The sequence below is a fragment of the Equus asinus genome, chromosome 13, assembly GCF_041296235.1.
Source record: "Equus asinus isolate D_3611 breed Donkey chromosome 13, EquAss-T2T_v2, whole genome shotgun sequence".
Taxonomy (NCBI): Eukaryota; Metazoa; Chordata; class Mammalia; order Perissodactyla; family Equidae; genus Equus; species Equus asinus.
The window spans coordinates 59861723-59883088 of NC_091802.1; the positions used below are offsets into that span (position 1 = coordinate 59861723).

Below are 21366 nucleotides of genomic sequence, written 5' to 3' on the forward strand. Positions count from 1 at the left end.
ATCAAGATTACCTGATTAAAAAATATAGATCCTGAATCCCCATCTTCCCACTCCCTGTGGTTCAGTAGGTGTGGGGTGGGGCCTGGGCATCTTTATATTTAAATAGTTTCCCAGGTGATTCTGATGACCTGCCAGGTTTGGGTTCCATGGGCTCCTTTACCCCCTTCACTTAGACTATCAGACAAGGTGAGTGGATCTCCCAAGGTGACACACACTCTACAGGTGAGGAAACTGAGTCTCACACAGATTCACTGGGTTTTCCCAGGTCGCAGAGCTAGTTAGGAACGAGTGGGTTTAATGCAGCTGCTTGTCTGCAGCTGCGGCTTCCTGCAGAGTGCCTGGAGCAGAGTCATCTGCAGCCCCAGGGCTCCTGGCCTCCACTGTTGTGTGCTGCAGGGGGACAAGGCAGCAGCAGGAGTTACGCTGTTGACTTCAGGTGAGAATAGGGTCTTCTCAGGACCCTGCAGTTGCAAAGCCTCTGCTGGTGACTGTGGGGATATTTTGTCGACAGAGAGCCGGGAAAAGCAAGGTTTTAGCCTCCATATGTGTTTTGATGAATTTGTACCGAGTTTTAGTGGGAGAAGTGGGCCCACTGGAATGTAATAACTGAATAAATGTTTGGAATGATAATGATTTAATCCGAGAACTTTTATTAAACGCTCGCTATGTGCTAGGTGAGAAAGATCTGGGATTGTGCTATTCACTTGGATGTTGAAAGGATCACAAACACCATCAGGATTTTGATATGGACCACCCCATGTGTCAAAGCCCTGGGAAACCACAGTGAGAAATAGTATCTTCTAGAGCCCCACCTGACTTTTTAGATTAATAAAGCACACAGGGTTGCTAAGTTTCCCTCTGGCTACAGAACCATCACTGCTAGCACTGTATTTGCGCTCGCTATATACTAGGCACCTTCATGGGTTAATTTCATCCTTCAAGGTGGGTATTATTACCCCAGATTTATATTTGAGACTGAACTAGTTAAGGGATTGACCAAGGCCACCGAGATGGAAAGTGTTACAGCCGAGATTCAGATGCAGGTGTGCCTGACACTAAATGCACAGAGGGAGAGGAGCCTCTTTGCACCTGCTTGCCTTTATCTAAAGGTGACAGGCATGTCTCTCTGGACACTACCTTTATTGAAGGCAGGCAATGGACGCTGCATTCGGTTTTATATTCCTTCCTGCACTGGACACAGTTCTTCACACATTGTAAATAAGCTGTTTACTGAATAGAGAAATAACGCAGGAGGCATGCCTCCACGCATAGAATCTGTAGCATTTAGTTGTTTACACATGAAGCTACATCAAAATAAGAATAAACTGCTGAGAAAATAAGGTGGATTAAACACGAAAGAGTAATAATTGAAATTAATCTTTCACTTGCTGTTCCCTGAAAAAAATCAAAAAGAAAATCTGATTGATACAGTGGAGGACACTACGCGCAAAAAACCCAACTCTATCTTTTTTTGTAATATTATCAATGATTCTTTCTGAAGCTTTTGCTGCCTTTTCAAAGAAACAAGAGGCTTGATTCCTTTAATTTCAGAAGCATGTAGGTCCATTTGTAATAATAAAAAGATTTTTTCAAAATTAATTACATGAACATAATTTCATTTGTAGGATTGACTTTGATATCACAGATCTATTGAAGGAACGGCGAGAAACTCTGAAAAGCTGGATGATGGTAACCATGGCAGCGGGGGGGGGGGCGGGGCGGGGCGGGGACTTCTTTCTGTACACCCTGGGAAGCGCGGCCAGAACGCTCTGAGGAAGTTTGGCCTGGTAGCCACGCCATAGATCGCGATGCATGCCGGGGCTTGGCAATATGGCGTCCTCCTTGATGTGCTGATGAGAGGAGTTTCACTGTAGCTTCAAACCAGAGGGCAAAACTCCCCAAATCAAATAAGCCCACATTACCCGTGTTTTTCGCCGCTCCGTGTCGCCCGTTTTTCAGGACTCGTTCTCGGGTAGGAGAGAGTCAGGAGGCCGAAGGCCAGGACCGGCCAGGCCGCGCGGACCCGGGGCTGAGGAACCGGCTGCGGGCGAGCACGATGGGCCAGTCCTGGCTCTGGTTGCAGCAGCTCCGGCGAGTGCGGGACCCGCAGGGCTGAGAGTGGCTAGAGGAGACCCGAGGTGCTGTGAACCCCCTCCCCTCGGGCGGAGACTTCAGCGCAGTCGGCGAACCGGCACCAAGAGCGGGCGGCCTGCCTGTCCTCGGATCGGCTGAGGCGTTGGAGGCCGAGAGCAGGGTCATCGTGAGGCCTGAAGTCTCGTACGCCTTTGACAGCTCCGCTCGCAGCCCCTCCGGGGACGTAGAACCTCAGAAGCAGCCAGTGGCTTGGGTTCTGGGGGCGCGTGCGTACGTGCGGAGCTCCTTGGGCTGCCCCATTTCCCACCGGCTTTTCCCACCTGCTCCGACTTCCCGCGCAGAGTTAGAGAGAAGGCTCTCAGACTTTTTCCCTGAGTAAGGGTCTCCGCACACTCTCCTTTCTTTTCTTTTTCTACTCCCCTGTTTTCTTGTTTCGTATTTCACCAGTTCTAGCACACACTAGTTTTTAAGGCTGGAGGTTCTCGAGCGCTTGCTGCCAAGGACTCCCCCACCCCCTCCCCCCCTGATGGAGTCCGAGATGCTGCAGTCGCCTCTTCTGGGACTCCGGGAGGAAGATGAGGCCGACCTTACAGACTGGAACCTGCCTTTGGCTTTTATGAAAAAGAGGCACTGTGAGAAAATTGAAGGCTCCAAATCCTTAGCTCAGAGCTGGAGGATGAAGGATCGGGTAAGTGGATTCCAACTGCGCCCCTTGGACCTCGGTAGTTTTTTCGGCGAAGAGAGTTCAGAGCCAGGAGAGTGTCCTTGGGAAAGCGGCGATTATTTTTTCCCAGCCACATGTTGCAAGTCAACTAAAAAGCACAAACCGTTTCAGACTCCAGTTTTTGGTTGTAAATGGAAAAGACTGTCTTGGTTAGTAATTATTCACTGGATAGTGTTAATTCCATTCAAATGGAGTTCTAATTCAGATAATAAAAGTTAAGCAAGTTAGAAAATACAGCATTGCAAGTATTGACTTCTGTTAACACGTAAAGACAACTTAGGATGTAATACTTGTGCCCACGTGGTTAGTCTACTTAGTGATTAGTTTCCTTTTTTTGTCCAGGCTAGGTGAAGTGCAGAAGTCTCATATAGCACCCTAGGAAACAAGATTACTGGCAGATGTTCAGCTAGCAACAAATTAATGCAAAGTTATTTTAAAGTAACAATGAACTTTATCATAGTCTTCTAAACAATTTGTCTTGAATCCAGACTTTCCTCCTTTTATGTGGTGGTATGTTGCTGTAACTTGGAGACAGAATTTCTCCAATTTCTCGCTACAGTAATGGAGTGAGAGTAAAATGGGTTGGAATTTGAGTCCAGGTTTTAGGGGGTCCCCCTGGTGTGGGAGTGTGGACAGTGACTCACAAACAGCCAGCGGGAAAGAGAGCAGCCAGTTTTGTTGAATCTGCCCTTAATCAACTACCATCCATTTCCTGGTCTCCAAAAGAGGGAGACTGTCTCATCTCTGTGCATTTATAATTTGTCTTTTTATGATTTATTTTCTCCTTCAAGACTGCCTTTATTTTTAACATTTTAGTGGTATCAGAGGAGTGGTTGGTGTTATAGTACAGTGTGATTGCTCTGGGCCTATGTTTATGTAAGATTATTTAGTGTATGTTGTTGGACATATAGAAGATTACCCTTATGGTAATTCTAGTTAGTTACTAGTAACCAGTGCTTCAGTTATTGATTTGGCTTACTTTTAAAAGGTTAGGAAAATTTGTTTCATCCGAAAATAGTTTAAAAAGAGATGATCATTGGAAGAGATTGTATAAGGTCTGTCGTATGGACATTTTTAGTACGAATTGTATAGTTCAAAGCTTTTGTGGTTGCTATGCATATATGAAGAGAAATTTATTTTAAAGTAGTTGTCTAATTGCTTTTCATTCTATCTGGAGGGCATTTTTATTTTTCTTTTGAAATGTGATTCCCTCTGCTATCCTAAACCCATGCTCAAACTGTTCAAAACTGATTAATGGATATATTTTTGACCTTTTAATTAAAACGTTAATTTGTGAGTGATCAACAGTCCCTACTAAGCTCTTCATAGATTATTAGGAGAAACAAAAGTTCCATGAGTCTGAGTAATTACTGAGACTGCTACTTAGCAAAAAGCTAAGGGTGAAAGTTGCTGTATATGACCTTTGCAAATTGTTTAATGAAGAAGAAAATCAGCAGCTAACGGTTTTAGTTAAGTTTTTGAGAGCATGGCATCTTAACAGTCTTTGGAGTCTCTTTCCCCTGGTTAGACCCTGGGGGGAACCTTTTCAGTACACCTGACTGGGACGAAGGTTGCAAATTCCAACGATGCTAAGAGTTGGAAGGTAGCATGAATGAATGAACCAGGCCAGATAGAAGAAGAATAATGGCACAGGTTCCAAGCCAATGTTTGGTTTGTGTCTGATTTTCTGGAGGGTGGGAACAGTGGGGCTCTGAAGAGCACATGCTGAAGCAGCTAAAGGGGCAGCTGGGCATCGGCCAGATCTTGCTCCCTTACTCTCTCTTTTTCTTTGAGAAGCCAGAAAACTTTTTTTTTTTTTAATGTGAAGTCTTTCAATTTTAAAATATTGGCACTAATTTAGATATTACAAAACACAAAGTAGTCCAACACTGCAGGCCAAACAAACCCTATTTGTAGGGTTGGTTCTGGCCAGCGGGTTACCCATGTGTGACTTCTGCTCTGTTATGGCAACTCAGGCAGCCACTCTGACTGGCCTCCAGGCCAGACTGTCTCCCTGTGCTGGAGGTGGCCTCCAGCAATCTGATGGAGTAGCATCATTGTAAAGCAACATGTGTGGGCTCAGTTGTCCTGTACTAGGACCTACACAGACCGCTTTTCCTGGGGGGCCGTTGACTGCCTTAAATGCAGACTCAATCTGCTCCTTCCTGCGATTGATGCGTAGTTCCATGTACTTTTATTTTGTGTATATTTTAGTGGTTCCCTACTGGTGTCCTGTTTGGTGGAATTGTTAAGGATTCCTAAAATTGCCATCTTTACTAAAGTTTACTGACAACTCCAAAATGTTTTCTGCTGCTCAACATTTGGCATCCTTAGAGACCTACAGCATGTGCCCACTCTCAGTTGGGATTCCCACAGTTTTTCAACCAGTCCTGGTTTTCAAATGCCACTCTTTTTGCATTTTAATTGCTAAGTTACTGTTAATTTAATACTGTTATTATCAAATTAGTCTGCGGCTTAGTTAATTCGTCTGTGTGTAGGGAATGATGTGCATATGCATCAGTAGCATTTTTGTCTTGTAATGTTGAATCATTCATAGACCTATGGCTGAAATAGATGAGTATTTGTCTCCCCCATTTGTGTTTTATTGCGATACTTTATAGTTATCACAGAGTTCATTCCCCCCCCCCCCCCGGAAAGTGGGCATGTGGGAATGATTGGTCTCAGGTGGATCTTTTGCCTTGCATGTGTGGGATGGAATCAGGGAAGTCTGAGAGCTGTTTCTTTGAAAGAAAACCATCTACAGACACGCTATACCTACGTATGTTTAGATGTAGCTATAAAACGATGAAGCCATTTCCCAAACCAGTCTCTAGACTAAGTTGCCTTGCTTTGTAAGCTATACTTTGAATAAGCCATGGAGGAAGCCAAGTAGATACATTAAACTAATATATGGACCCAAAAAGGGTAAATAGTAATACTTTACAATCCAGCGTTGCTCCCTCTGGATTCCTCACCTTGCACCCTCTCGCAGTCTGCTCCAGTTAGGCTCCCTTCCACCGCTCTGAAATCACCCCCAACACGGCCATCATTTGTTGCTAAATCTAAAGGTCACTTCTCTGTCCTTATCTTATTCAACCTCTCGCAGCATTCCACAGTGGACCACTCCCTCCTTCATGAAACTCTTTCCTCACTTGCTTCTGTGTCTTCCCAGAACTCCAGTTCTTCCTCTGAGGCCTCTAATTGCTCCTCTTCAGACTCCTTTGCTGTTTGATGGCTGAGTGTGGAGTGCCCCAGAACTTGATCTCAGACCCCTTTCTCTTTTCTATGTATGCCCCTTGATGGCTGATTTCATCTAGGCTCGTGATTTTAAATGCCAGGTACATGTCAGTGACTCTCAAATCCCCAGTCTTGGTTCTGCCCTGCCCCTGGAGCTCCAGTCTCAGATACCTAATTGCCTGCGTTTTCTCCATCACAACACACAGCCACCACCACCTGCTCAGTTGTTCAAGATATAAATCTGAAATTTATCCTTAATTCTTTCCTCTTCCTCTCCTCATTGCCTTGTCCAGTTCATCAGTAGAACCTGTCAACTTTACCTTACCTCATTTGTCTCCACCGCTGCAAGCCCAGTCCAGGCAGCTGCCATCTTTTGTCTGGACAACTACAGTTGCTTCCTGACTGGTCTCCCTGCATCCACTCTTACCCCACAATTAATTCTGCACCTAGTGGCCAGAGGGATCTTTTAAAGATGTACATCAGATTCTGTTACTTCCTTACTGAGCCTCTGCACTGGCTTCCCGAGTGCTTGGAATAGAATGCAAATTCCTTCCCCCAGCTCACAGAGCTTCTTGGTCTGACCCTGCCTGCCTTTTCTACTTCTTGGATGGAAAGGCCTGGAGTGCTCTTCCCCATGGTCTTTGCACACCTGGCTCCTTCTTGTCCTTCACACTTAGCCACTCGGTCACTTTCTCAGAGAGACCTTCCCTGGTCACCCCATCTAAAGCAGCTCCCCTGTCACTCATGATCACTCTTTATCTCTCTGATATTTTTCTTTATTTTCATACCTCCAGAACTAAGGTTTTTTATCACAAAGCAAGGACTTTGTTTATACCAGTACAGAGGACAGTGCTTGGCACATAGTGGGGATTCAGTGAAAATGTACTGATGAAAAAATGAATAGTTTACAAAAGCCCCCACCTGGATTATGTCTCTTAAGCCTCTGTAGCACCATAAGTTAGAGATCCTTATTTCCATGTGATTAATGAGGAAATTGAGGCTTTAATTAAATGGCTTGCCTATGGTGCCATAAGTTACATGACTAACAATGAGAGGAAGTGGAACTTGAGAAACAAAGGCTAGTTAAAAACAAACAAAACTGTATAACAGTGTCTTTTTTTCTTTTTAAAGATTTTATTTATTTATTTATTTATTTTTCCTTTTTCTCCCCAAAGCCCCCTGATACATAGTGGTGTATTTTTAGTTGTGGGTCCTTCTAGTTGTGGCATGTGGGATGCTGCCTCAGCATGGCTTGATGAGTGGTGCCATGTCTGTGCCCAGGATCCGAACCGGTGAACCCCTGGCCCGCTGAAGCGCAGCACATGAACTTAACCACTCGGCCACCGGACCAGCCCCTATCACAATGTCTTGACTGAAAACTGCATATTGAGAAGCCATAGAGTCTAAAACAGTGTATGGGGAGATGACTCGGGTGGTGGCGGGGCTACAAAACCAGACAGGGAACAGCGCTGGTGGTGCAGCCTGGCTGTTCTCACAGCGTGTGCAAGGTCTCTGGGGTTACCCCGATACTTTCAGGGGTCCACGAGGTCAGTGCTGTCTGTATAACAATAGAAGCCATCGTTGGTCTTTCCACTGTATTGAGATCTGCCCTGATGGTGCAAAAGCTACAGTGGGTAAAACTGCTGGTGCCTGAACACAAATCAAGATGGTGCCGCCGAAGTGTGCTCGTAGTTAGTGTTTTCTTCATTGCCTGCACTTGCAGTAAAAAAATTCCAGTTTCACTTGAGAATGCCCTTGATAAGGCAGTAAGAATCATTAGTTTTGCTAAACGCTAGCTCTTTAGCACACGCCTTTGCAATAGCTTGCCCGATGACTGTGCGCAGTGACCCTCTGCTGCGGGCGTGGTTGTCTTAGGAAGAGCACGTGTGGGCTGCAGTCTGAGTGAGCTGCTGCTTTTCATGGAACACAAGCTGGACCAGAAAGGAGGCTGACAGGCCAGCTCTGGGCACTCGGAGGCTTGGGTATTTGGCAGACATTTTGTCGAAAATGAACGAAGTGAGCTATCACTTCAAGGAAAACAACTCACAGTATTTGTTGCCAGTGATAAAATTTGAGCTTTCAGTGAAGATTAGAATTTTGGAAAACCTGTATCTGCCACTGTGAGCTTCCCAGCTTCCCAGTAGTCGCAGACTTTTCTGATGAGCTAATGGTGATATTAATGACTCTGATTTTTTTTTTTGATACGCAGAATGAAACATGTCCACGTTTGGAACATCTGTGTAATTCAGTCAACCAGTATTTCCAAATGACCAATCCGTGATATTACGAAATCATCCATGGGCAAAAGATCCATTCAGAGTTTGAACATAATAGGGTACAAAAAGTTCATTGTTATGGTTTCAGATAGGTGAGATATTCCATTTTATATTCTATTCAGATAGATTACAGCAAACCTTTAAGAAACTACCATTTACTGAGTTTTGCCATCACATCAAAGAAGATTCTCAATTATTGGACTTTCTGATACTTCTACCCTGTCCAACTATCTGTCTTTGTGAGGCCACGTTTTCCTCATCTACTTCAATCAAACAACACATCACAACAGATTGAATGCAGAATATGAGAGGCCATCTGTCTTCTATTAAGGCAGACATTAAAGAGATTTGTAAAAAAGTGTCACTTGTCTGAGAATTTTTTGAAAATTTAGTTATTTTTCATAGAAATATTTATTTGAATATGTAATGAGTTTATAGTTTTTGAATGAATTAATAACAAAATATGTTACTTTTTTTGTTTTAACTTCTAATATGGAAAATATTGATAAATGTAACTCATAAAAAAGCTCTTTGGGAGTCTTTCACTAATCTTTAAGAGTGTAAAGGGGTCCTGTTATCAAGAGTTTGAAACTTGTTAGTGTAGTTAAAAGAAAGTGGGCATCAAACTTAAATTAGGAAGAAGGGCTTGAGGATGCCAGGTGGTTGGCGAAAAATATCAAGCAGTGACTTGAGCAGAAATTAGGTGACAGACCTCACAGGGATCTGTTACGCTCTTTCCATTCTCTGAGCTTGTGCTGGGGAAGAGCCTATGTGATTGTGAAGGCAGCCGCCTTCCGTGTAGCTATAAAACCATCAGTAGGGCCTCCTGTTGCCCCAGACTTAGAGTGTGTTTCCTGTGAGTGGAGGAAATTGATCCATTACAGCCAGAACTTTACTTCGGTTCAGCAGAGGTTTATTGTTCACTTATAGTGTGCCGTGCTCTCTAGGACTCTAGTAGGACAGACAGACAGGTCAACACCTAATTATAGTACACTGATATATGTGTGTTTACAGGTGAGAAGGATGATTATCGGGAAAACCTTGAATTTATATTAAATAAGTAAATCATTTGCATTGAACTGCATTTATGAAACATATGAATCAGTCACACTGACCCAGTGTTAAACTCTCAGCAACTTATGACTGTCAATGTGGACGGTGATGGGGAGCGGCTCAAGGATTTAAGCAGGGGAGCGTCATACAGAGATTTGTGTTGTGAAAGATCTTTTTGACCATGGGTGGAGTGGAGGGTTTGGAGCCAGTGAGAATGGAGGTGGGAACACCCACTGGAGAGGGGAGTTGTAATCCAGGTGAGAAACCACGAGAGCCGAAACCAGGTGACTGCAGGAGGGGTGGAGAACAGGGCGTGGACTCTGCTGATATTGAGGGTGGAATCAGTGGAGTCTGGGTCCTTGTGGGGATTAAAGAGTGGGCGGAGAGTGTGAACCGAGCATGAGTGTTGGCTAGAATGGTCTCTCTGCACTGGAAGAGAAAGAACTTTCTGTTGGCATTTGTCATGTGAGGCTCAGGAGCCACAAAGGGACCATCTACGTAGATTTTTTTTTAACCTGCTTTAAAAAATGTGCCGTGTTCCATTTTGAACAACGTGCTGTGGAAGAGTCCTGAAATGGATAAGAACATTTCCTCCTCATTATCACCTTGTAGAATTCTAAAGCTAGAGTTTTAACAAGATAGCATGTGGATTATATATAGAGGATGTCCTCCAGGTTTCTGACTTCATCCTCCTTTTATTCAGAAGACGTTACACAAGTACTTTGGGTATCTACCATACTTGTTTGAGTGAGGCGGACGTTGGACACCATTGTCTTTTTGTAAGTTAAATATATAGAAAATGCCATTCCCGTAAATATTTGGTGTGATAAGTTAATGCTTTAGTCTGCATTAATTTAATCTTTAATGTTCTTGAACCTTAAACTTGACCAGTAGGTGCCACTGCAGAGAATGTCGTGCCTTCGGAGGTGGAAGAGGACACAAGCATTGATAGCGAGTTTTACCTTCACCAGGCTGCAGCAGTATGCGTCTCAGATCTGCCTTTTGTTCTTGACTAGTACTGTTTTGTATTTTTTAGTTTTGATATAATTTCACACTTACAGAAAAATTGTAAGAATAGTATGGTGAGTTCCCACGTATCCTTTACCGGGATTCACCGGTTGTTTATGTCTTGTCTCATTTGCTTTATTGCTCTTATTTATAAACGTAAATATGTACTTATTTCCCTGAACTATTGAAGAGCAAGTTGGAGACACTGTGCCCCTTTATGCCTTAATGTGTGTATCTCCTAAGAACAAGGACATTCTCTTACATAACCACAGACAGTTGTAAAAATCAGGACGTTTGTCATTGATATATTACTATTATTAATCCACAGTGCACATTAAAATGTTACTATTTGTCCCAAAAGTGCTCCTTTATTAGCAATTTCTGGCCCTCCTCCTCATCCAGGATCACTCATTGCATTTACTGGTTTGGCTGTGTAGCCTCCTTTAATCTAAAGGAGTTTCTTAGCCTTTCTTAGAATTTCTTGACCTTGACATGTTTTGTATTGTGGTAGAATATATGTAATATAAAATGTACCATTTTAACCATTTTTTAGTGTACAGTTCAGTGGCATTCAGTCCATTCACATTGTTGTGCAGCCATCCGTCCCCAGAACTTTTTCATCTTCCCAACCTGAAACTCCGTACCCATTACCCAACTCCCCCTCCCGCGGCCCCTGGTGACCTCCAGTCTACTTTTGTCTCTATGAATTTGCTGACCTGGACATTTTTAAAGAATACAGGGCAGTTGTTTTGTAGAATGTCCTCAAGTTGGGTGTGTCTGTGTTTCCTCACACACAGATTCAGGTTCTGCCTTTTGGGTGGGAATACTGTTGAAGTGATGTGCTTTATTCAGAGCATCATGTCAGAATACGGTATGATGTTGTTTCGTCCTGATATTGTTACCCTTGATCAATTACTGTCATTATTTATTTTCTTTCTTGGTAGAGGGACTCTTCAAGTTGCCACCTTTGCCCTTTGATGTGCCAGGTTTTAACTCTTCTTTACTTGATGCTCCAGGCTCATCTTGTATTTTCCCTGCCTCAGCCTTTTCTCCAAGGATCCCCGGTTCCTTTTAGTGGAGAATGGAATTTAGAAGCCAAATCTGGGCATTGGGTTTGCTTATTGCTGCTGGGGTGCCATTGTTTGTGGGCCCCCTTGGCAGGAGAGCTAGGGTGGAGACGTCTGTGTCTGCCTGTATTTATTTCTCTGTTTATTGCTGTGCATTGAAAACCATGAATGCACAGAGCTTTCCTCAGTGCTGGTGGTTGCCACAGGGCACATTCTCCTTTTTCCTCCTTTTTGGGTTTGTCACTTCCTTCCCAACAGTGAGAAGCTGGCTCCATTGTCCTCCTTTAGTCATTTTCTCAAGCCTGGAATGCACGGAGGGGAGTTTCTGAATTGCTAACCCGTAGAACTTGGGGAAGTAAACCTACTGAGAGGTTGATACTTAACTTACATTGTTGTTTGAGGCAAACTTTACTAGAGTGAAATGCACAAATCTATTAGTGTATGCTATCTAAAAGTAAGTTTCACGGTTTCTCAATGTTTTATGGGGAAATAATGGTTCTTATGAGCATTTAGTACCATTAACGTATATGACACTGAGCCTGGGATTTTGTGGGATATAAGGAGACATAAGACACGGACGGGGCCCTTGAGGAATTTATATTCCTTAGAGAAAGACATCCTGTACAAAGTTCAGTAAAAGCACAATGCAGTAATTATGTGTCTGCACTTGAGTAACAAGGTAGTGATGTAAGGAATTCTGCTTGCTGGGATATTTCTTTGGTGTCTGCATGCCCGAGGCATTTGACCAAACTCTGTGCTGGGTGCACCTTTTAGGTGGTCCCTGATGGATAAGGTCAAGTAGTGGGGGCACAAGGAGGGGAAAGAGTAGTTAAGTCACAAACAACTGCTTTATAGAGTTCAGTAATTTAGCTAATATTTGTTGAGTGCATCTATGTGCCGGGCACCATGCTAAGTGTGAATGACTCCTGCTTTTAAGGCGTTGACCAGTTTATTGGGGAAGATGGGATGACTCAACGCAGGAGGCATGGCATTGGGGTGGTGGTGGCTGCGTACAGAGCGAGGAGATGGCCTCCTGGAGATGAGCCCTCAGAGCCAGTACCTGAAAGAGAATAGACATTAGCTGGCAAAGAAGATGAGGCTTGGAGGGCCGGCCGAGAGTAGGGTGTGCAGAGGTGGGGAGCGGGGAGAGCATGGTCTTGGGGGAAAGCCCTCCTTCCTCCCCAGGGCAGCACTCCAGCCACTGTGTAGCTCCACCAGCTTTATTGGCCTCAGCACTGCCACCACCCTCACACCAGGCTCTGCATTTGTGTTGTCTCCCCGACTGGAACAGGGACTTCGTGTTGTTCACTGCTGCGCCCCCAACTTCTCACAGAGGCACTGTGCTCAGTAGATATTTGTCGAGAAATGGATGGAGCAGAGAATGTGCGAAGAGAGCTCCGTGAGGATGGAAAGGTGAACAGGGCAGGTCCTGACAAGCTTTAGAAGGCCCTGGGAGTTTGGATTTTGTCTTAAGGACAGTTAAGAAAGGTTTTAAAGCGCGGTGGTGACATGATCAGGATTACATTTTAGAAAGATCCCTCTGGCTGCTGAGTGGAGAGAGAGAGGGTGTGTGTGTGTGGATGTGTTGCGTGAGTAGTTATGTGTGTGTGTGAGAGAGAGGGAGGGGTGGTGGTCAGGGCTGTCCCGAGGGTGGGGAGGTGGGAGCCGAGGAAGAGTTAGCCGCAGCTTGAGCTCTGGTGGTGCCAGTGAGACGTGGCAGCCCTGAGAGCTCCCTGGAAGGAGGATTGACTGCACTTGGTCATTGATTGGGTGCAGGAGGTGGCAGAATAACTTGCAGGCTCCTGGCTGAATGTAGGAGAGAGAGGAACAAGCTGCAGCGGGCATTCGGGAAGGGAAAAAGCTCGGATCTGGCTTTGGGAATTGGAGAAAGTTTTCCTTAAGGAATATTTCAGTGGGAAATGTTGACCGTGTTGCTTAAAATGGTTCCCAAGTTCCCTGTCCCCTGGTGTCTGGTCTTCTTTCATCCCTGCCCTGGGGGTGTTGGTGATGAGCTGTGGATAGTGAGTATCGTTCAGTTTGGTGTTTTCTTGGATAACTACTTCTTTTATCCTTAAAAGTTGATCAGATAAGCAGTTTAAAGATATACCAAAATAAAAGTACTGTCAAAATGTTAAATCAAAACTTCCTTTTTCTGTGTTCCTCTGAACAAGTTTAGAGGCCTGGCCTCGGTCCAGATTTGGTTTCTGCAGAGGCGAAATCATTGCACAGATACAAGGTGTCTCTGTTTCTTTGCTACAGTGGATGTCCTGAATACCTGGCACGTTGGTGCTTGTCATCTTGCTGAGTAGCTGACCGTGATGCGCCAGAGGAGACTGAGTTGTTTCTGGTCCATGGCTGGCCTGGCTAGTGGGTCATGGGGCCTGGGTTAGACCCGTAATCTGGCTTTGGGGCCTGGCTCCAAGACTGATCCTCAGTCTTTGACTTCGTACACACAGCTCTCCTCCTGAAAACGTGTTTTGACTTGGTCAGTGGGCATGAGTATTTTCCCTGAAGAGTTTTTGTTCTTTAAATAAAACTTTATACTGAAAATGGTCTTACTACTTGAAAAATATTTTAACATTTTTTATTGGCATAAATGAATTCCTTGAAAACTTGTTTTCCTTCAGATTGTAAAAATAGCACATCATTGTAAAATATTTAGGAAATATGGAAAATCACAACAATGAAAATAAAAATTATATGAAGCCCTGCTATGCCACTGTTAATATTTTGGTGTATTTTCCACTTCTCCATGCATACAACCAGGATTATAGTGTATGTGTTGTTAAGGGTTATTTTGAATTACCTACTTTTGATATCCTTGCCCTTGTGAGATCTGAAGCATGATGATAAAATAAACCCTCGAAAACCCCACCACACTCAAGATCTACCTGAGCATCAATGCCAGCCCGGCTGCTGGCTCTTAACATCTTCCCTGCCTCTGAGAAAGTAAGAGCAGGGCTCACTTAGCCTTAAGTCGTACTGGCTGTGTGCCAGGCATGGTCCAGGCTTTCCATCTTGACAATCCCGTTAATTCCTGAACATCCCTGTTCACAGCTGTTATACCCATTTTACAACGGAGGAGACTGAAGCAAGAGAGCTTAGATATTTGCCAGTCACACAGCTAGCGAGCAGTGGAGCCCAGATTTGAGCCCTGGCGTCTGTGCCCTTATTATCCCGGGCTGTCCCGCGTCTCGGAGAATGTGAGCATTAATGGCGAACCTGGGAGACCACAATTATACTGACTTCTCGGGAGCACTGTCATTTATTTACCTGCTCACTCACTGTTTATTGACTACTGAGTAGGTGCCTCTGCTGTACCAGCCACTCTGAGGGGATGCACAAGGAGTATGGTCCAGCCCATAACCCTGGGAAGAATTGTAAAATCAACGTGATTGCAGACAGCTGAGGGGATCAGCGAGCGAATCTTGAAACGTTTACCTAGTGGTTCAGGACCGTGTTATCACTCAGTGAAAAGGAGCGGTATAGCCAGTAGCTGTGGGGGATTTTGGAAGAGGAGTCTGGCTGAGGAAGGCTTCTGGAGGAGGTAGGACCTGAGCTGGACACAGAGACGAGAAGGATTTGGCTGGTTGGAAGGTAGAGGGAAGGACCTTCTGGGGAGGTGCGTAGACGGCGTCCAGTTAAAGTGAAAGGAAGGCCTTTTTAGAATACCGTGGGAGATGGTGCTGGTCTCCACCGCCTCCCTCCCAGAGATCAGCGTCTTCAGAGCAGAGGCCAGTCTGAACTAGACCCAACTCTTGTTCTTATTCAAGGCAGAGCTCTAGACTGCCAGGTATTCTACGAATGCGCGTCAGTCTACACAGCCCACTTAACCACTGGAGAATGCTGCCTCCTATCCTCCCCACACCTCTGTAACTAAAGGAAAAGGCCAAGCCTTCCGCTGGGCACTCAAAGCGTCACAGTGTGCCACCATTCCCCCGACTCACCAGCGCACAGGTGAGATAGGCAGAAGAACAGACCCTCTGGGAGGTTCACACGCCTGGAGGTTAGAGGTGGTGGGTGTCAGGGAACTGTGGAGGCACGAGGGGTTTGCAGCACAGAGCAGGATCTGAGCAAGTGGAGTTGAGAGACCAGCGTGGAGGTGGGGAGGGAAAGGTCTGCCTGGAGTGAGGAGGAAGCCTCTGGTACGAGCAGTGGGAGGCACTTTGAGCCAAATCTTAAAGACCTGAATGGTAGGAGGAGGAAATGGCATTTATTTGGAAAGCAACAAAATCTTTGAAAGTTTTGGAGTAGAGGTGGGGTGTGAAGTGTGAAGTAGTGACATTCTCAGAGAAATGAAGAGAGAATTGTGGGATTTGGTGAATAATTAGGAGGAAGAAAAACTGTGTGGTGGGTTGGTTTTTTTCTTTGAATGGACTCTTTTTTTTAGGACAGTTTGAGATTTGTAGAAAAATTGAGAAGGTAGATAGAATTCCTGTATACTTTGTGCCCGGTTTCCCCTATCGTTAACATCTTACGTTAGGATAACATCTTACATGAGTTTGTTACAACTAATGAGTCAATATTCGATACATTATTATCAACTGAAGTCCACACTCTTTCGATTTCCTAAGTTTTTACCTATTATCTTTTTTTTGTTCCAGGACCCCATCCAGGATCGCACATGACATTTAGTCATCCCGTCTCCTCAGGCGCCTCCTGGCTGTGATGGTCTCTCAGACTCTCTTTGTTTCAGATGACCTTGACAGTTCTGGGGAGTGCTGGTCAGGGATTTTGTGGAATGTCCCTCTGTTGGGATTCATCTGATATTTTTTTCATGATTAGACTGGGGTTTTGGGTTTTTGGGAGGAAGATCACAGAGGGAAAATGCCCTTCTTCTCACATCATGTCAAGGGTTCATGCTGTCAGTGTGACTCATCTCTGTTGATGTGACTTGATCACCTGGCTGAGGTGTGTTTGCCAGGTGTCTCCACTTGTTATCCCCCCACTTCCATCCTGTGCTCTTTGGAAGGAAGTCACTGTGCCCACCCCACATTTAAGGGGGTTATGTTCCCATCTCCCCATGGGCAGAATATTTTCATACATTACTTGGAATTTTCCTGTATGGGATTTTTTATCTATTCTCCCCCATTTATTAATCTATTCAATCATTTTTATCAGTATGGACTTGTGGATATTTACTTCATACTTTGGGTTATAATCCAGTGCTACTTTATTTTGTTCCTCGAATTGCTCCATCTCTGGCCATTGGGAGCTCTTTCAGTTGGCTCCTGTGCTGCTTTGACACAGCCCCGTCATTGTGGGGTTTTTGGAACACCTCCTTACTTTCTGGCACTACAGGATGCTCCAGGCTCATCTTGTACATTTCCTGTCTCAGTCCTAGATTCAGCCATTTCTCCAAGGAGCCCTGGTTCCTTTTGTTGGAGAATGGTGTTAGAGAGCAAGATCTGGGTGATAGGTGTGCTCATTGCTACAGGAGAGTCATTTCTTTTAGGTCCTCTCAGGTGACAGAGCAAGGAAATATATATATGTATACTGACCCCTGTGTATATAGACATATCTATAAATGTTTCTATATGTAACCATCTCTGTCCATATTAAGCTAAACATTCTGCATTCATAGTGATATCTTCAAAATCTAATCTATTTTGCTTTTTCTGTTTTTTGTTGTGTTAAATCTGGAACCAAGACATTAGTAATATTAGGTGAACTCAGAGAGGGGCGTGCTTCTGGAGGAAAGCTAGTGAGTTTGGTTTTAGACAGGTTGAGTTTGACCTGAGTACACTGAAATTTGAAGACTTGCATCAAGTTTGGAGAAATAATTTGGAAACTGACTGCATAGGGGTGATGCTAGACGGTAGGAGTTCTTGGAGGGCAAAGAAGGGAGGTTGTCCATCAGGGGAGGGTCAGTCAGAGATGAGGAGGATGGGGACCACATAGCTTAACAGAGGCCAAGGAAGAGAAAGGCTTTTTTTGGAAGCACGTGACCCACAAAATTTCATAAGTGCTATGCTTGGTGTCTGCCAGTCCATAGCCCCTTCCAGTGAACCTTTCCCCCTTTTAATCCTTGTCTCTCCGGAAAGGGTAGCCCTTGGTGGACCACAGGGTCCTGCCTTTTCCTGACTGCAGCTGGGTGGACCACAGTTGGATGTCTGGTCCAAGGGCAGCTATTTCCTAAGGCCAGCAGTGTATGGCCTCGTGGGCATGGGAAGATGAGCTGGACCAATCTGGTTCTCTTGTAAGAATTTGCATTGGGATACATCAGTGGCACCAAAGTTAGCTCTGGGTTACAGGGGGTTGTGGCATGCTCTGAGTTAGTTATGGGTAAACATGACCTGTGAGGAAGCAGTTGGTGTAGAGACAAGGTAGGAGATGCAGCATGGAGCTGAGTCATGGTAGCGATAAAGGATGGTGGAGCTGCTCATGCCTGGGTCCTCTTGCTGCCCAGCCCTCATTGTTCCTGCCCTTTCTGAGATTGGGGCCTTGTGCTTTCTTCTGGGTCCCGTGCTAGGTATCTATACAAAGCATAGTTGCTTAGGATCACTTAACTGAGACTCACATTTTTAAGTTTGTTTTTAGTAAATTTCATTGAAGCCTAACAGAAAAGTTCACAACTCAAGTCCACCATGAATTGCCACGAAGTGAACACAGGTGTGACCAGCACCCAAATCAAGAAACAGAAGGTGACGAATGCCATCAGCCCCATTGAGGTTTCTCTCATGCCTCCCTCCTGTCACTCTCCACTCCTGCTGGGAAGCCACCCTCCTGATGCCTGCCGTTAGACAGCTGGGCTCTTGTTTCTGCTTTCTTTCACTTAGCATTGTCTCCGAGATCCGCTCCTGTTGCTGTCTGTAGCTGTGCCCATTCATTCTCACGGAGTCTAGTGCCGAAATTTATTCTTACACCTGTTGGTGAACATTTGGGTGGTTTCTAATCTCTGGACTATTAAAACTGTGCTGCAGCGAACATTCTTTTACACATCTCTTGGGCAACATATATACTGATTTTGGATGTAGAAACCTAGGAGTGGAATTTGCCGGGTGGTAGAGAATACACATAATTTGCCTCGTAGATACTGCCACATAGGTTTTCAAAGTAGTTGTGTTGATAAACATTTTTGCCAGCATTGTATGAGAGTTCCAGTTCCTCCATGTTCTTGCTGACACCTGGAGTACATGTTATCTTGAAAGCTTTGCAGAAAGAAAACCTACAGTCCTCACTCACAAGGAGCTAACCTAATGTAGGGGGTGAAGCCTGGACAGATAGTGCCGGAAAGTGTCTGTTACGCAGTAGAGACTTGGTAAATATTTGTGTGTGATGGAGCCAAGGCCATTGGTGACTTTTGAGAGAGATGTCTTGGTTGCACAGGGAATTTAGTAGAAGCTGAATTTCTGGAAAACAGTTGTCAAGAAGGTGAGAGGGGAGTGAAGCAGTGATCACATAGCTGAGGATTTGGGAGGAGAGAAGTGGCCAGTGTTGGGGGCAGCAGCAAATAAGTGTTTGCAAGGCAGAGGAGCCAGCAGAGGGAAGACTGGAAGGCAGTGGAAAGGACAGTGAAGGAAGAGGCCCTGTGGGTGAGGCGCACAGGAGGGCCCAGGGAGGGGACTCAGTGAGTGCAGGAACTATACTGCTCCCATTTTATTGCTTTACAATTTGCAAACATCTTTCCACATGGATTAGTCTGTTGAATCCTGATAACACCCCTAGTGGGCACCTGCTGCAGTTGAGGGCGGTCAACCCTGCGGAATTCACTGGCTGCTAAGGAAGGGAGCCAGGAGTCCAAGACCCTGATCTGACGACTTGGGAGGCTGGGCCTCTACCTTGCTTCTTACCCTGTTCTCAGGGTGGCCTTGGGCGAGATGTCTCATTGGTTTAAAGTCCCTCCTTATGGAGACTTAGAAAATCTTGGTGGATTTTTTCGAAGAATTGAAGAGGCAGCGAGTTTTTATCCAAGAGAATGGACTTGGGTGTCAGACTGACCCCAGCTCAAGGTGGTTCCTTGCCTGGCTGTCTGCTCTTGGCTAAATCTTAGTGTTTTTATCCATAAAGTGGGTCTAAGGCTCCCTACCTCGTAATGTGGTGGTGAGGATTTGATGTGAGAATATTGGGAAGCACTGGGCCTGCTTGACGCAGGTCAGTGCTTTGGAGAATGACAGCTGGTTTGTTCTGAGGGGGTAACTTGCACACTTGTGCGTTTCCATCGACATGCTCCTTATTGCACAGCTACTGAGTGCCATTCCACTTTTGTGTGGTAGCTTAAATATTGCAAATGATCGGCTATTTGGAAGAAAAAGGGCAGAAATTGCCCCCATCAAGGCAGCAAGCTGTGGCTGTAGTTGTCATCAGTTGGTAAGGGGCAAAAGCTGTTCACGTGACCACCATCCTAAGGGGCTCCAAATGGGCAGGCTTAGATTTCTTTCTTGTTTTTAACCCTTTACAACGAAGCTGCCCCTTTCCTGCATAGGACGTGAGCTCTCCTGAGATCCATGCTCCACCTGAGTGTGTTTAAGTGAGGTTCTGGTAAATATAGATTTATCAAAAACTAGTCTTTATGATACACTTCCCATAAATCAGTGTTTGTGAACCCCACAGAAAATGAACTGATTCTTGCAAGCTATCCTGGCAAGTATTAGGTTTTCAATAATAGCCCTCATATTTTTTAGACATCAAATCCATTTAATTCAGAAAGAATATTCTCATAAAAACAATTCTGGGAATCCACCGAATCAGAATGGGAAGGAGAGGTCATTGCTGTCCCCTGTTTTCTGGTAGAAGTGCTCTGAAGATGAAGTGCTTTATTCCATTTTTATCTGGTCTGTGAGGCAGACTGCTGGGTTTAGCAGTGGCTGCTGTGAGAAGTTCTCTGAACATGTGCCTGCTGCAGAGCCCTTCTTTGCTGCTGGTAACATCCCTGACTCTCACTCTGCTGCCTTTCCCACAGGTGGGCTCACTGGCCTAGCATTGTCCTAGGTCCCGTGAGAAATGAGCCAGGTAGAAAGTCCTTCAGCTCTCCTTGGGCCCTCTTTCTCTTGTAAGGCTATAGGGGCTGACCCAGAAGTTGGGGGCTTGCCACTGACCACTGGACTTTGGAATTGTGCCTGAAGCCACATTTCCTGTGACCTAGATTTGGTTCTTTGTCTCTGGATGCTGATCTTTGGGTTCCTCCTTTATGCTATTCAGTGACTGCCTGCTCTAACAACAAACTAGGTACTTGCTACTGAGTTCCAGAGCTTGAGTTTCCTATATGACTTTGGTTTGCTTCCCAAGTCCTCTGAGTTTTGGTTTTGGGCACCTGACTGACTCTCTTCTTGGATTTGCCTGGGTCCTGCCACTGGGTATACCGAGCAGTGACCGCTGAGTGGTGTTGGGCTCCACCTGCTGTGTCTACCTCAGATGCTCTCCAGGTGCCAAGAGTATGCCTGAAGTGGGCTTGGAGATTGCCTGATTCCCTGGGCTCCCCCCGCACCCCCCAGCCCCGCCCCAACACTCATGTGGTTTCCTGGGTTGGATGTTGACCATGAGTGCCTTCTGCCCTTGCTTATTGTAAGCCATACCAGGATGTGCTAGTTTATGATAGATTTACTAGTGCCATATTAATGTCTTGTGTCACTCCATTTAACTTTAGGCAGTAGATCCTAATTTATAATCTGTTTTATTGCCTTCTTAAAGTTAATGATAGTTTTCACTCAGCTAAATTTATTTTCACGTAAGTAAATATATTTGAGAAATAGTTGCCAGATTATCCCTGACAGTATCTTTTTTTCTTTGAGAAGAATTTCATGCTAAGTAGATTATAGTTGATTCTATAGATTATTTTTTCCTTCATTTATTGACTTCTACATAGAGATGTATTATGTTACGTTAATATTATGTATGTTAATATTTTTACAAATGGAATGATTTTATGGAATTGTCTATAGAATTGTGAGCCTATTTTAAATATATG

General features: G+C 44.8%; 1 protein-coding gene across 7 annotated transcripts in view; it reads left to right on the forward strand.

Annotated features, from left to right (window-relative positions):
• Nucleotides 1-1795: 1795 nt before the first annotated feature.
• RPTOR (regulatory associated protein of MTOR complex 1) overlaps nucleotides 1796-21366 on the forward strand; it is a 397196-nt gene continuing 377625 nt past the window's right edge. For 4 of the 7 annotated variants that reach the window (XM_044746113.2, XM_044746114.2, XM_070483827.1 and 1 more), the window contains exon 1: nucleotides 1796-2782. In XM_044746113.2, coding sequence (XP_044602048.2) covers nucleotides 2621-2782 — 162 coding nt within the window. In that variant the 5' untranslated portion in view covers nucleotides 1796-2620. The remainder of the gene's footprint in view (nucleotides 2783-21366) is intronic. The other 3 variants (XM_044746116.2, XM_070483826.1, XM_044746115.2) reach the window with 2 other exon arrangements.